Here is a 15,088-nt window from a genome sequence, read left to right as displayed (position 1 = left end):
GCAAATATTGTCTTGGAGGAGGATAGCCACAGGCCAGAGTATGTTACAATGACAACTTCAATTGGTGGGCTTCAACAAAAAAAAAAAGCTTCAAAGGATGTCCCATATCCCGAAGTAAATGTAGCAAAGTCAGTTTGGGCAATAAGGAGAACAGAACCTCGGCGAAAGATGACTTGTTTTGGTGTAGTGTCAAAAGATAGAGATCGATGTGGGCGGTTCATTAATGCATGTTAAAATAGGGGTGCCAGCTCCTTGTTTTTGGGGTCGCAGGAAATATTCTCCATCTGGTTCACAATTGGGAGGCCTTGTGGAAGGGTTCATTTGGTCCAATAACATGCACACCTGGAAGGTTCACAGCATAGTCGAAGGGCCACCAGGTCCAGCTCCCGGTGTTTGGGTGGTAGCAGAGGGCACAAATTTGCAACCTCAAGAGGTAACGCAACTGCAAGCTAATGGTTTTTTCTTGCAAGCAGGAGTTACATCAGCATCAAGAATGCATGAAACATTTCCATTGAACCAAAGAGTTGCTAGCAGCATCCGTCCCAAATTTAGAGATGGAAAGATTGTGAAATGGAGATCACGATTAACAAAGGAGTTTCATGGCAAGATTGAAGTGGGTAGAACCATGGCAGCAGAGTTGGTGCGAGAGGTCATTGTGGTTTGCAATGAAACACATGTTTTCTATGTTAATACTGTGGGGTCAAGTGCAAAGGGAGTGACGTACTCTGTGACAATGTCAGATTTTCCTAGATGTACTTGCGAGGATTTTCAAAACCGGGAAAGCAAGCGCCTTGTGTATATGCCATGTAAGCACATTTACTTCATATTTCTACAAGTACTTGGCCTTGACCCTCATGCTCATGAGTTCATGCATCAGGCAGCTTTAACGAAATTGGAGTTAGTCCAAGCACTTGGAGGTTCACGGGTGCTGATGCAGACTTAAAGGCTTGTGGACTTTGCTATGGTTTTATAACAGTATTTTTTTCGGTGATATGTGCTTATGGCTATTAAATTTTGCCCCAAATATTCCAGTGCAGCATTATTTTTTTTGTTGCACACTCCATTTTGATATGTAGATGCAATACACCTTTTTGGTTGATTTCAATGTTGATGGAAGGTTTTTGGCATGTGTTAGAGATAGAACAATTTAAAATTATTTTTATAGGTTAAGAAACTGGGTAGGGAGTATCTCTAACCAACAAAAATCCAAGATATTGTGGTGTGTTGTCGACTCTGCCTACACGACCAAACCAAGTGTGCCTCTCTCTCATCCGGCACCTCCTTATATTACTATCAAGCAGTACAACCATAACATGTCTGCCCACGCGTAATTTTGTATTACAAGGATATCAAAAAAAATTTATGGTTTGCGTAATTTTGTATTACAACTAATATATTGCACAAGGATATCAAAAAATTTGTATTGCAAAGATATCAAAGAAAAGTTTATGGTTTGCGTAATTTTGCATTGCAACTAATATATTGCACAAGGATATCAAAAAATATTGTTAGTTTTGCTCGGTTTATGGTTTGCTCGCTTTTATTGGCTCGGATTTTGGGATTCCTCGCCCGATGGCTTGCCTGATTCTTATTGGCCAGAAGACTAAGGGATCCAATGAGAGTTTAATTGTATTGATTAAATACCTAAATCTCTCACAAAAAGGGAAAGGGGAACACATGTCACAAGGCTATCACCTATGCTTCTTAATTATCATTGGCTAAGCTTTGTTGGATCCAATGGGATGCCAACATGAGTAAAAATCATGAGGGGTCGACCATGAGAGAGAGGGGGCTGATTTTGGCAAGGCATTATCACTTACACACTCACACAATCTTAGGTGTGAAGTAAAGAAGACTCTCTCTCCTTCTCAAGCTTTAATGGAAAGCTCATCATCTACTCTAAGCTTGTGACAAGGGAGGCCTACACCAACAACTCTTGGCTTTGTGATGCAAATCCAACCAAGAGCCAAGCTCCAATGCATGCTCATCTCCTTTACCATGCTAATTACGAGTTCTACTAAACCCCTAGAGAGTTTTATCCAGCAAAGAAAAAAGTGAGCAAGTCTCTTTAAAAGTTCACAAAGGGAAGTGTGTATTTCATCTTAAGTCTCACAAACCTTAACACAATTCAACAACATTACTAAAAGAAAAAGAAGGCAAAAAAGAAAAAGATAGCGGATAGGATCCTACACATGGTGCTACTTTAATAAGCTAAATAGTTCTTGTACACTCAAACTTGACAATCCCCAAACCCTCTAGCTCTTCACACTTTGCAAACCCCTCAGTTTCATGTGCCTTTGAGCTTGCAAGTAGTGATAGGGAAAGGAGATGGCTCAACCATGATGGCTACGGATCTCTCACAAGAAGATTTAGAAGTTTTCTCATGTAGGAAAACAGAGTCTTTTTTAGTGTTTTCCATACAATGCATAACATCATTTTGCTCGAGAGGCATCGCCATACCTAACTAAGTACAATTGGGGGCAAGGACCATCGAGCCGACTATCGTCTGTCTCCGATCGTACGTAGCTAAGTATGGAGTGCCTCCCTCACAAGCTCATGATGTTGAGGTAAGTCACAATCTAGGAATTATTGTGAGAATCTTTCCAAAACTTCTTGTATCCATGTTTAAAGTTTTGAGCGAAAGAGCTTCTAAAATTTATTCATGCTCAAATGAATGGTCAACAAAGTAAAAGCACAAGATCAAAATTTAACAAAAGGAATTGTCCCTAGCACTCCACGCCGGCGCGTGGTGCTTGAGACAACTTTGTTTAGATTTTTTAAAATTTTAAATAGAAATAGAAAGAGAGTGGTGAAAATGTTTCATTCTTCAATGTATTTATCTTCAGAGATGCTACACACTTATTCTTTCAAAAGAAACATTAAACATTGGAAATATACATATTACCTTCCAATGCACACATTTTGCGGCATACATATTCTATATTATTATCTTTCAATGCACACATTTTGTTGCACTCATATTTTATTCTTGCACGGCAATTGAAGTGAGGGGTCAATTGTTAACGGTATGTGTGTTGTGTGTGTGTGTTTTTTTTTTTTTTGGGGTTTTGGGGGGGGGGGGGGGGGCGGGGCGGGGTTGTGTGTGCGCGTGTGTGGGTTGGATGTGGGTTGGATGATCTTTTAAGAAAGGAAGAGACAAAGAGCAAAGGAAAGAGGGTGGGTAGGATTGTTTCAAGTGTTGAAGACTCTATTTTCTATACAATAGATACACAACTTGTATAAAAAGAGAGTAAGGAAGCATTAAAAAAACACCACCTAATATAGTTCTTATAGATGTCTACATCAATATATATATATATATTTTGGAAGGTAGTTGAACTTTGTAATTGAACACGAAAGATGCCGCCAAGGTTCGAGCCTGGGTCCTTACTCACCCACACATCCACCTTGACCACTAGCCTATGAATCCATTGGCAATGTCCACATCAATATTGCCTCCAATGATCCATTCTTTTCATGTGTGTGTGTGTGTGTATGAGAGAGAGAGAGAGAGAGAGAGAGAGAGAGAGAGAGAATTTTTCTATGATATTGTCAAAATAGTTGTATGAGTCATAATAGCTTTACCCAAGTTGTGTAATTATTATGTTGAAATATTATAGTTAATGTTGCTCGATCTTTTGGTTCGCTCGAAAATTCTTGCTCGATGTTTGGAAATCCTCCTAATGACTAAGCTATGCTAAGCTATTATGAGTGATTATGTGAGGAGATATACTTGTTTCTCATAAGAATACTCCTTCTTCCTCTCAATCTACTCTCATACCCCGCTAGATCTCACCATCTTCGAAGGTGTGTGAGGTCTTGGGTTTGAGACCTTGAGGGAATTGATGTTGTGTTTTACAAATGTTAGCTTGGTGCATGAAGCTTCCATCTCATTGCACCAGCAAGTTATTGAAGGAACACAAAGTATTGTATTGTAAAATGTCTCTCTTTATGGGGGAAACCTATAATACAAAGCCTTTTGGAGGGGGGACCGGCTCCATGCAAATCCGGTCCTCAACTGTTGCCAATAGCTTAATTTCTCTCTCTTTTTGAAGTATTGTTCATGCCTATCTAACTAGGTGTTATGCTTTTTGTTGCTCTCTCCATCCAAGCACTCTCGCAATGCTCATTAGGAATCTATTCTAATGAAATTCTCACTATGTCTATGCTATTTTCCACTACACACAAGTTACTAGACCATTAAATGTTACACCGGATCCCAAAAAAAACGGTTGTCAAAAAATTGGTACCTCCTAGTGAGGAAAAAAAAGTGCCATGATGGTCCTAAGTGTGTTCACACACATCGCTACCATATACATGGCAACACCCATTACATACCAATTAAAATGTAAAAGAAATTCTTTCTTTAGGGATAATTCAACAAAACGATTTTGAAAAGTTGAAATTGTAGCTTTAGTATCAACACCTATCGTTGATTCACTTGAACCATTTATTATAGAAATTGATGCTAGCTCAAGGGATTAACACAATCATAGTATTCTTGAGAAATTTGATTTTCCCAGCCGAATTTTTTGAATATATCTTTCCAGTGCGCGTAGCATTTTGTTGAAAATTGTGAAAGAAGGACACTTAAATGTCTTGTTTTGGTACCAAGCTAGTGTTAATGTAGAGAATTAGGCACATTGGAACTCATTATTGCATTTAGACGCATTTATTAATCACATGTGTGTAGCTTATGATTCACAATGAAATAATAATCAACCACAACAATTACATGCAGGGCTAGAAAAATACATTTTTCTCAACCGAAGAAAATAAGGGCAAACTTTTTTGGAATTAGATTTGCAGAGAGACACACACAGCTTGGAGAAGATGAAGGAAGCTCAAGGCACACAATAGAGAGTGTGTTACTTAGTGTGCAATGGAAACAATAGATAGCCCTAGAGTGATGGGCGTATATACAATGCTCGGGGGAAAAAACCTCCTAAAGAGGGAAAAAATACCCCCGCCGTCCTAGTGTGTTCACACACATCACTACTACAAGTATATGGTAACAAATCCCCCCTTGGAGTGATGCGGTGAAGGAGAGCTGGCACATGAGTAAAGGGAAGTGCCATGCCCTGAGGACATGATCAGTCCACAAACGGGAGTAAGCCCAAAGCTTTGCGGGAAGCTTCAAGCTTCTCATGAGACAATGCCTTTGTGAAAAGATCTGCAAGGTTGTCCTGTGTTGGCACATAGCCAAGTTGATCTCTCCTGCTGAGAGCCTCTCCCTGACATAGTGGTAATGCACCTCAATGTGCTTTGTGCGAGCATGAAAAACTGGGTTCCTCGCAACTGCCAATGCGCTCTGACTGTCAGTGTAGATAGTGTTGGCAGTATCCTGTCCAACACCCAAATCATGCATAAGGCATCTGAGCCATACACACTCAACCGTAGTTGTGAAGACTGCCCTGTACTCAGCCTCACAACTCAAAGTGACCACAGTAGGTTGCTTCTTGCTCAACCATGATATACATGAACTGCCAAGCATGAAACAAAAACCACTTGTGGACACTCACGTGTCAAAACAACCAGCCCAATCTGAGTCCGAAAAAGCATGTAAATCTGGCGGCAATGATCCCCCCTTGGGATAAAACAAGCCAAGAGTAAAGTGCCACTAAGGTAGCAAAAAATCCTCTTGATAGCCTACCAATGCTTAGACCCTGGTCTATGCATAAATTTGTTGACCTATGAGACTGCAAACTAAATGTCCGGCCTCGTGTTGCATACATAAATGAGGCAGCCAACAACAGTTTGGTAAAGAGTGAGCAGGATCGCCAGCATCATGTAGACTTAACTTCAAACATGTTTTCATGGGAGTGGCAATAGGTTTGCAATCCTCAAGTCCAAATTTACATAGCAATGTCTCTATGTAACTTTTTTGGCACAAGGCAATACCACCATCACACTGCTTAAACTGTATACCCAAGTAATGATGCAACAGCCCCAAATCTTTCATTTTGAAAGTAGCATTTAAATCAGCCTTAAATTCAGCAATATGTCTCTCATTTGGTCCAGTGATCAGCAAATCATCTACATAAAGAACCACAATGAGAACTACATCACCCTCACGCTTTACATACAATGTGCTTTCTGTTGGACTGTTATGAAAGCCTTGTTTGACCAAATGAGTGTCAGCTTTCTCATACCAAGCACGAGGAGATTGCTTCAACCCATACAAAGACTTCTTACATCTGCACACTTTGTCCTCTTGTCCTTGTATGACAAAACCACGAGGCTGTGTTACATAAACTTCCTCAAATATGTCACCATGTAAGAAAGCAGTAACAATGTCTGATTCATGTACATCCCAACCAAAATGAGCTACCAATGCACATAGAAAATGCACAGTAGTCATACGACAAGTGGGAGAAAAAGTCTCTTCATAATCTATGCCTTTTTTATGTGCATAACCCTTTGCAACAAGTCGAGCCTTATGGCGATCGATCTCACCATCCGGCTTGTGTTTCAACTTGTAAACCCACTTCATACCAATGGCCTTTTTGCCAAGAGGCAAATCACATAAAGTCCATGTGTCATTTTCTATAAGTGCATCATATTCTGATTGCGTGGCAGCCATCCAATTTTCTGAATTCTGTGCTTTATCAAACGACAGAGGCTCCTCAACATCATGTAAGCTAGACATAACCAAAGCATAACAATCTGATGCAAAATATGCATGGTGAGAGCCTGAACGAGTACGACTAGACAAAGGTGCATCCAATTTACTGTCACGCAAAGTGTGCACAGCCATTTTGGCATACCTCTAGCCTGCTCATTTTCAGCCCTTTCCTCATCAAGTACATCATGTACATCTGCATTAGCAATAAGCTGATCTATAACATTTATAAAAACCCCCATAGGCTGTACATTTGCCTCATTTGAACTTACATTCGTATTTTCACCACCGAAAAGAGGCAACAAAGTGTCATAAATGTCATGTGAGCTTACATTATTGTCTCTAGTACATGACAGCAAGGGCTGAACAGAATCTTCCACAAACACTACATCTTGTGAAACCAGAATACGTTTTGTTTGCGGATGATACAACCTGTAACCTTTGCTTTCAACAGTATAACCAACAAAAATACATTTGACAGCCTTATCATCCAATTTTCTGCGATGTGTTTGTGGCACCAAATAATATGCTAAACAGCCAAAAACACGCATGTGCTTAATAGAAGGCTTTCTATCATGCCATGCTTCATATGGAGTAATAGACTACAAAGCTTTCGTAGGACACCTGTTTAGTACAAGTGGCACACATGATGGCCTCAAGCCAAAAAGAATGCGGCAAAGCTTGACTTTTGACCATACATCGTGCCATTTTCGTAAGTGACCTGGTTTTCCTCTCAGCAACACCATTTTGCTGAGGTGTATAAGGCACTGTACATTGGTGTTTTATCCCACGACTAGCCAGAAACGCATTGAATTCATGAGACATATACTCCCCCCCTCGATCGAAACAGAGGGTACCCATAGTACATTTCGAGACATTTTCAGCCATAGCCAGAAACTGTTTGAAGCACATAAAAACTTCGGACTTCGCTTTAAGCGAAAATACCCATGCATGCCTGGAGTAATCATCAATGAAAGTCACGAAGTACAGGTAATTGCCCAAGGACGGAGTTTGCATGGGCCCACAAACATCACTATGCACAAGCTGCAACCTGCACGTGGCCCTAACTGAACCATAGGCTTTGGAAACTTAGAACGCTGCATTTTACCTAGAATACAGCCTTCACAAACATGTTTGATAGGTGCTTCAAGAGGCGGCAAAGAAGCAACCATATCAGATTTCTGCAAACGCAGCAAACTGGCAAAATTCAGATGACCAAAAGGTGCGTGCCAAAGTTTTGCATCTGAAATAGCCCTTGAATGTGCAACTGCATTTGCAAAATTTGGTCCACACTTGTCATACAAAGTGAGATTATACAGCCCACGGCACAAAAGACCAGATGCAACAATTTCGTCACCAAAACTGAGATCATGAACTGTACATCTGTCACCCACAAATTTGACTACAAGTCCAAGTCTAGCAAGTGTGGATACAGACAAAAGATTCTTCTTAATCCCAGGTACAAAAAGTGCATCAACAAGTGTGAAAGAATTTCCATTAGCAGCAGTAAGCACAATCTTTCCAACTCCTTGAACCGGATAAGAGGCATTGTTGGCACAAGTGACCGAATTCCTATGAGGGACAAACTCAAGAGGTGAACAATTCATGATGTGAGGTAATGTGCTTTGTAGCACCACTGTCAAAATACCACACATGTGAATCTGCAGCAACTGACAAGCATACATCATGGACAGCAGGATTCTAAGTGCACTCTGCGCTAAAAGCCCATTTTGCATCAACATCAGCATTATAGTCTCCTTTTACAGAAGACTCAACAATGGCTGCATTTGTAGTGGAACTAGCATTTGCAATGGAACCACCCTCTTTCTTCTTAGCCTCTTTGGCCTTCAACTTAGGACATGACTTGGTCAAGTGATCATTAGCTTTACAATAATGGCAACACATCTCCTTTTTGCCCTTATCACCAGAATTTCCATACAAATTGCTGCCAGCAAAAGCATTAGGAACAGAAGTTTTGCCACTTGCAGCAGAACCATAATAAGTGGCTGCATTGCTATTACCACCCTTTCTTTGAGAAGCAATAAAAGCCTGTTCAATTGCACGTTGCCTAATCCTGTTTTTTCTGGAAAGTGACTCTTGCAATAGCAATGTGCATAATGCATCAAACTTGACAACTCCAGGATTTCTTTGGGTCATCAGTCTCCAAGTACTAGCAAAAGTCTGAAATGACTTCACCTGCAGAAATAAGTTGCTCATTGATATCCTTGACACCAGCAAAGAAAGTGCCCATATCATCTTCCTCATGCATAATCTTCGACTCCAGCTCTTTACGCAGCAAAGAAGTTTTAGCCTCATTGCGACTTGCATAAAGACCATCCAATATATCCCACGCCTGTTTTGCAGATTTTGCTGAATGGATGTGAGGAACAATGGTGCGCTTCATAGACAATGCAATCAATGCATGAGCCTGCGCATCCTTTACATCCCAACGAGCTTGTTCTGCCGTAGGCAAAACAACTCTAATAGCTGCAATCCTTGCAGCAAGACCTGCAACATCCTCAACATTGCATGCATCCTCAGAACCAGAACGTACATCAATGCCCTGCACAATATTCTAGACGCCCTTCGACACAAGAACATGTTGCATCATGTAAGCCTCCCCATCCAACCTGTCCTCAGCAGCAAACATCTTGAACACATCTGTGTTGTTGTTAGCCATGGTAAATGTTGCACCTGGTGTGAAAACTGCAAGAAAATAGGAGAAACGGAGCGGGAACAACACGTGCTATATAGCACAAATCGTAGAAGACTATAAGGCACCTGTTATGCAGAAAACGGCATTGACAAAAATTTTGCACAAAATGACGAAATTGCCTGTGCAGACCTGCCTGTAGTGGAAACAGTGGCCGAAATGAAACCGAATCAAAAATCTAAGCAGACTAAGCTCTACGAGTAATCTCGAAATATTTGTCGACGTGCGAACGCTCGCCAAACCTCACTGTAATCGAAGAAAGTGAGCAGGCGTGTGCTGGAGCAGCTAACGACTAAGCCCGCAAGGACGTAACTTGCTCTAATACCAATTGTTGGAATTAGGGTTGCAGAGAGACACACACAGCTTGGAGAAGACGAAGGAAGCTCAAGGCACACAATAGAAAGTGTGTTACTTAGTGTGCAATGGAAAGGATAGATAGCCCTCGAGTGATGGGCGTATATACAATGCTCGGGGGGGAAAACCTCCTAAAGAGGGAAAAAATGCCCCGGCGGTCCTAGTGTGTTCACACACATCACTACCACATGTATATGGTTACAAACTTGAAATTATGCCGGTGTTTAGGTCAAAATTTGAATCTTTTGCCGGTATTTACACTAAAACTTGTGTAAATTTTCCGGGTTTTTTTAAGGCAAGCTCAAAATCTAACTAGGATTTTATGATTTTAGCCGGTTAAAATACACTCTACCCCGGTTTTTTTCTAACACTGGTTACATGTTTACAGTTCACAAAAGATTGAATACTTATTTTGCAACTCATAAATCCTTTTCTATTATCCAAGAAAAAATTCTTGATCAATTGTTTCCTAGCTGCAAGATAAGGCTATCCATGATATCAATTATTTCATGATAATAATCTAGAAGCAAACCTTTGAACTCATTGTTAATCATCACCCTTAATTGTAGCATTCATATAAGCATAATTAGTTGTGGAGAAGAATCTATAAGAACATTGTTTCATGAACCAACCAATTTTAAAATCAATTAAAAAGGACAACTGCAGGGAATCTGTCAATTTCCCTCGTCAACATTTTTTTGATATACCGGTCCAAGACGAAATCGGTCCAAGACAAAATCAACTTACAAGCACAACTTACGAACAATAAAATTCAGTACTTGACCCTCCTTGCACAAGAAGTTTTGGACAGATTCTCACAATAATTCCCACATTGTGACTTACCTCAACATCATGAGCTTTTGTGAGGGAGGCATCGCATACCTAGCTAGGTATGATTGGGGGCAAGGGACCACCGGCCCGGTGGGGGGGCCAGCGGTCCCTTGCCCCCCATCGTACCTAGCTAGGTATGCGGTGCCTCTCAAGGGTATGCGTTCAATTCTTGCAAGGGATTGCAAAGCTTTACTAAAGCATGTTCTTCCAAACACTTTAAAAGGCTACACAGAAGAGCTACAAAGTTCTTTATAGTTGCTAGAATTTGATGCTATTAGATCCAGCAACTAGCAACTTGTATTGCACTAATTGTTGGGAAGAAATTAAAATGTAGTAAAAAGGGATGTACACATTGTCCTTGGGACAAGGATGATAGATTCAAGCTTAGTTCTGTATAAGGATAGTACTAGGAACCTTGCATCCATGAATAGTTGGAATCATGAGAGGATATCCATCGATAAACATCTATGTATGAATGCGGTGAGTTGCACTGTAAATGCTTTTCGAGGTGTAGTTCAAGTAATAGCCACCACCTGCCACTGGATACCCTAAATTTAGATCCCTTGTGACATTGCGCAAGCTTACCCCCTTCAAGTATCCTTCATATGTTATAGCTTCTGTTGGGTTGGCCTATCAGTTCAAATTGATCAAATCGTAAGAAGAAAGAGTGAGAGAGACAAACAAAGAAGTGGGATGGAGAGAGAGAATCCCCCGCTTCGCCCCTAAAAAAGATACATACACCGTACCTGCTTGAATAGAATAATATACAATCGATGAATGCCATAGCTTCCCTTGAAGTAGAATGTTCTTTGTGGACGAATATAGTGAATGGCAATTTCACCACTCAATCCTAGATCTGTGAATATAGAGTCACACACATACCCCAACATATATAAGTTAAAAGAGTTCCAATGTAAGAGAAATTGCTAATCTGCTAACATTATGCCTAATATAGCAGTGGTTTCATAAATAGCTACTAGATCCATCAATGACAAAAATAATCCATATAAACCAAAGATCAGTTAGATACACTTGTTGTCATTACTTACCTTGGCATGGTGTTATTGTCCCTGGGATGCTATGCACTAGCCAATGTAGCTCAAGTTTTGCACGAGCATCCATGGGAGTATAGGCATCTACATCCACCATAAAAAGCACATACCCTGCTTTCTTATCTACTCCATCACCCTTCATGGTGATGAATGGTCTTTCCCATACTTCATCTAGTGTGTACAAATCACCGTCCTCCACGCATTTGTCACTTCTATAACACAAGTCAAGTGTAATATTTGGCTTTGCATCATAAGAATCCATCCAAGTAGGGAGTATTGTGTCTTTAAAACTGATTTTCTTCATCTCATAATCTTTGCAGTGAATGGGTTCTAAAGAGCAAAGCATGAGAAACAATCCCACCAAGATAAAAGTGACAAAAGGTGCACCATGTTTAGCCATGTGTGTTGAACGATGGCAAATGGTTATTTCCTTCGACTTGCAATAGGAGCAAATATATGAAAACTGTACTCATAACTCAACGTCTATGCTAGCTTTATATAAGCAAGGTTAGCCAAAGCTTGGGTTTACCTTTAACCCTTGCTTTGGTTTTCATATCACACATTCCATGTTTCTTTGTTTTCCTTCTAACGAGTAAATTTTATTCTTCGTTCTTTACTTGTACTTTTGAATGCACACTATCTCAAAGCAAAACTTGCTACGGTACATAAAGTTCCAATGGTGCTTGACTAATTCACAAGAAGTTTTGGACAAATTCTCACAATAATTCCCACATTGTGACTTACCTCAACATCATGAGCTTATGTGAGGGAGGCACCGCATACCTAGCTAGGTACGATTGGGGGCAGGGGACCCGCCCGAGGGCCGGGCGGTCCCCTGCCCCCAATCGTACCTAGCTAGGTATGCGGTGCCTCTCGAGCAGAAGCTCATGATGTTATTCATTGTATGAAAAACATTGGAAAAGACTCCGTTTTCTTACATGAGAAAATTTCTAAATCTTCTTGTTAAGGTGCCAACAATTATTACGGCTTAAGATCAAGATCGATTTATAAAGGGTAAAGGGGCCAATAACGAGTGTCCAAAACAAGGCCACCTTAAAGGGGCCAATAACGAGTGTCCAAAACAAAGCCACCTTAAAAGTAAATGGAAAATATTATCAAAATATATGGAAATTATGATTGGGATGGCATTGGGAATGGCAAGAAGTTGATCTGACCTATCTTTTCGTATCAATTTCGTTGAAAATTGTCAATGCTATCAAATAAATTGAATGTCCTTCTATTGGTCCCCATGTTTTAAGTGGCCTTATATCGGCCCCTGTACCCTACTAACACAAGTGATAAAATCACGAAGCTTGCAAATGGACAAAACTATAAGCATATCCAAACTAGTCCATTGGTTCTTAAATTATCGTATTCTGAGGATGAGCTTATGTTCAAACCGAGGATCTTTGTCGACTTCCGAAAAGTGTTGCACTGGAGGAAGGTGGCTTAGAAGAACTTCAAAAATAGTGCTAAGCCTTCAATCCATAGTCCAACTCTCAATTTGCTCCTTGTTTCTCTAAAGCCCATTTCTTGATTCAATGGTCCTCCCTTTGTTGCACCCCTCCATACCATCGTCTTTCTTGTGGCAAAAAGTGCCACCTTTAGCCTTAGAGTCAAATAGATTTTAAGAATCTTTTTCATTAGATAAGCATCCTCCCCTTTCTTAGATGAGCAAGACTTTTGTTGAGTCCCCCCCCCCCCCCCCCCCCCCCCCCCCCCCCCAATCCCTTTCCCAACAAAAATCAATAAATAAATAAATAGAAAGTCCAAGAGAGGAGATTAAGGCTAAAAATAGCACTTTTGATATTGTGGTCGAAGAATCACTTCACTTAAACTAATTGCATAGAGTTATTTGTCTTTTCCATTTACACAAGTTGGTTCTCGGCTTATCAAATATGAACACATAAGTTAAACCACCCCCCCCCCCCTTTCCCACCACCCAAAACCCGCGCACCCTTCCCCCACCAACCACGCACCTTGCCCCCACCAAGAGCAAATCTCTTCTCCATCATGTACAATACCCCATACATACGTCGAGCCTCGATAGAGCCCCTATTGGTCTATCGAGTATTTACCTCGTCCTAACCATGTAACATAGCGGCACATAGTAGTCATCACTCCCATCTAAGGATAATGAGAAGCTCTGATAAAAATCTTTAAGGAAAGTAGCAAAGTTAGAATAATTAGTAATAGGGTGCCAAGGAGATGGAGTTTCTACTATCTTACAGATGAAGAAATCATTGCAGGTAAAGATGGGAATTGTTTTGTGTGTGTGTGTGTGTGTGTGTGTGTGTGTGTGTGTGAGAGAGAGAGAGAGAGAGAGAGAGAGAGAGAGAGAGAGAAGAGAAGAAGAAGAAGAACAAGAGACCTCAAAGAGTTGGAGAACCATTATTTGTAGGCACAATTCTGAAGAGTCTTCATAGATTTATCCATGAGACAGAGAGAGGGTCAATATATGAAGACTCTTCAGAGTATTGTTGTTATTTAAATAATGCTCCTTAAATATTGTGTCTTTATGATTTCATTAAGTACAAAGAGATTCGCTAGCAATACTTTATAGAAAGAAACTATTGACCAACTGGTGTACCTTAATTCAAGTGCTCTTTACTTGTGTCATGATTGTTCTCTCTCTTCCTTGTATGTGAAGATGTATTTTTAGCAACGGAGGACATTTTCTCACAAATGTATTTTAGCAATAGGAGGACATTCTCTATATGATGCTTGCATTAGACGTTGAGTTTTGCAAGTATTTGCACTGTCAATACACATGAAACTTTGCAAGTATTTACACTATCAATACACATGAAACTTTCAATACCGCCCAAATCAAAATGGCAACCACACCAAACATACCTAGCTATGACAACCTATTGGAGATTCATTGAGGTTATTTTGCTAATTACTACAGGTCCTTGCCCCTATCATGGCCATGCCGTGACAATGGTTTTCAATACCTACGGTGACAGTGGCTTTTAGTAGTGCCTAGAACACGTGATCGGAGGTTTGTCGTAGATGAAGAGAGGTAGGAGATACAAATGTACATATGCACACACACATTTGAAAACATTCTCATTGTGACATGAGAACATGAACTTTTGTTGCAAAGCTACAATGACACAATCTGCTTTAGCTAAAGAGAGGAGAGTTGCTAGAGCAGTAGCAAAGGACCATGCTTGATTCCATAAATGATCTGAATCATCCTTGGGAAGATCCCATGCCAAGGAGAGCAACATCTCACCCGAAACTTTGTGGTGTACGACTCTATGTGTGTGACATGCCGAAGTGGAAGAAGGATGCATTTGGTAAGGCACCTCCACTTGGCCAAGGGTCTAAGCTATTCATATAGGAGCAAAGACAAAGTCTTCCAATTTACAAGCTGAAGAATGAGATTGTTAGACTAATCTCTGAGAACCAGGTTTTGATCAAGATTGAAGAAAGTGTAAACAGCACAGGTTACACAATATTTATCAAAAGTAGGGGTACACAACAAGAGGAAAGGTTGGTTGCACACAA

The 15,088-nt window shown here is 40.4% G+C and overlaps 1 protein-coding gene across 1 annotated transcript; it reads right to left on the bottom strand.

Moving 5' to 3' along the window:
• Positions 1-10,799: 10,799 nt before the first annotated feature.
• LOC147429767 (protein CENTRORADIALIS-like) lies at positions 10,800-12,040 on the bottom strand. Its single transcript, XM_086496010.1, has 3 exons — positions 11,570-12,040; positions 11,267-11,376; positions 10,800-11,150 (listed from the first exon to the last, which is right to left on the bottom strand). The coding sequence occupies exons 1-3, from the start codon at positions 11,970-11,972 to the stop codon at positions 10,986-10,988; spliced, it is 678 nt and encodes a 225-aa protein (XP_086352136.1). The 5' UTR covers positions 11,973-12,040; the 3' UTR covers positions 10,800-10,985.
• Between the last annotated feature and the right edge of the window lie 3,048 nt (positions 12,041-15,088).

Source organism: Adiantum capillus-veneris, chromosome 22 (genome assembly GCF_014529385.1).
Source record: "Adiantum capillus-veneris isolate H3 chromosome 22, ASM1452938v2, whole genome shotgun sequence".
NCBI classification, from domain to species: domain Eukaryota; kingdom Viridiplantae; phylum Streptophyta; class Polypodiopsida; order Polypodiales; family Pteridaceae; genus Adiantum; species Adiantum capillus-veneris.
Note: the sequence above shows the minus strand (reverse complement) of the source record. Positions and strands in the feature narration are given on the sequence as shown.

Excerpts from the sequence above, each read along its gene's own strand:
- LOC147429767 (XM_086496010.1), bottom strand. The coding sequence starts at position 11,972 with ATGGCTAAACATGGTGCACCTTTTGTCACTTTTATCTTGGTGGGATTG. Across the intron at positions 11,377-11,569 it reads GACAATAACACCATGCCAAG|ATCTAGGATTGAGTGGTGAA; the intron begins GTAAGTAATGAC and ends CTATATTCACAG. Across the intron at positions 11,151-11,266 it reads ATATTATTCTATTCAAGCAG|GCCAACCCAACAGAAGCTAT; the intron begins GTACGGTGTATG and ends TTGAACTGATAG.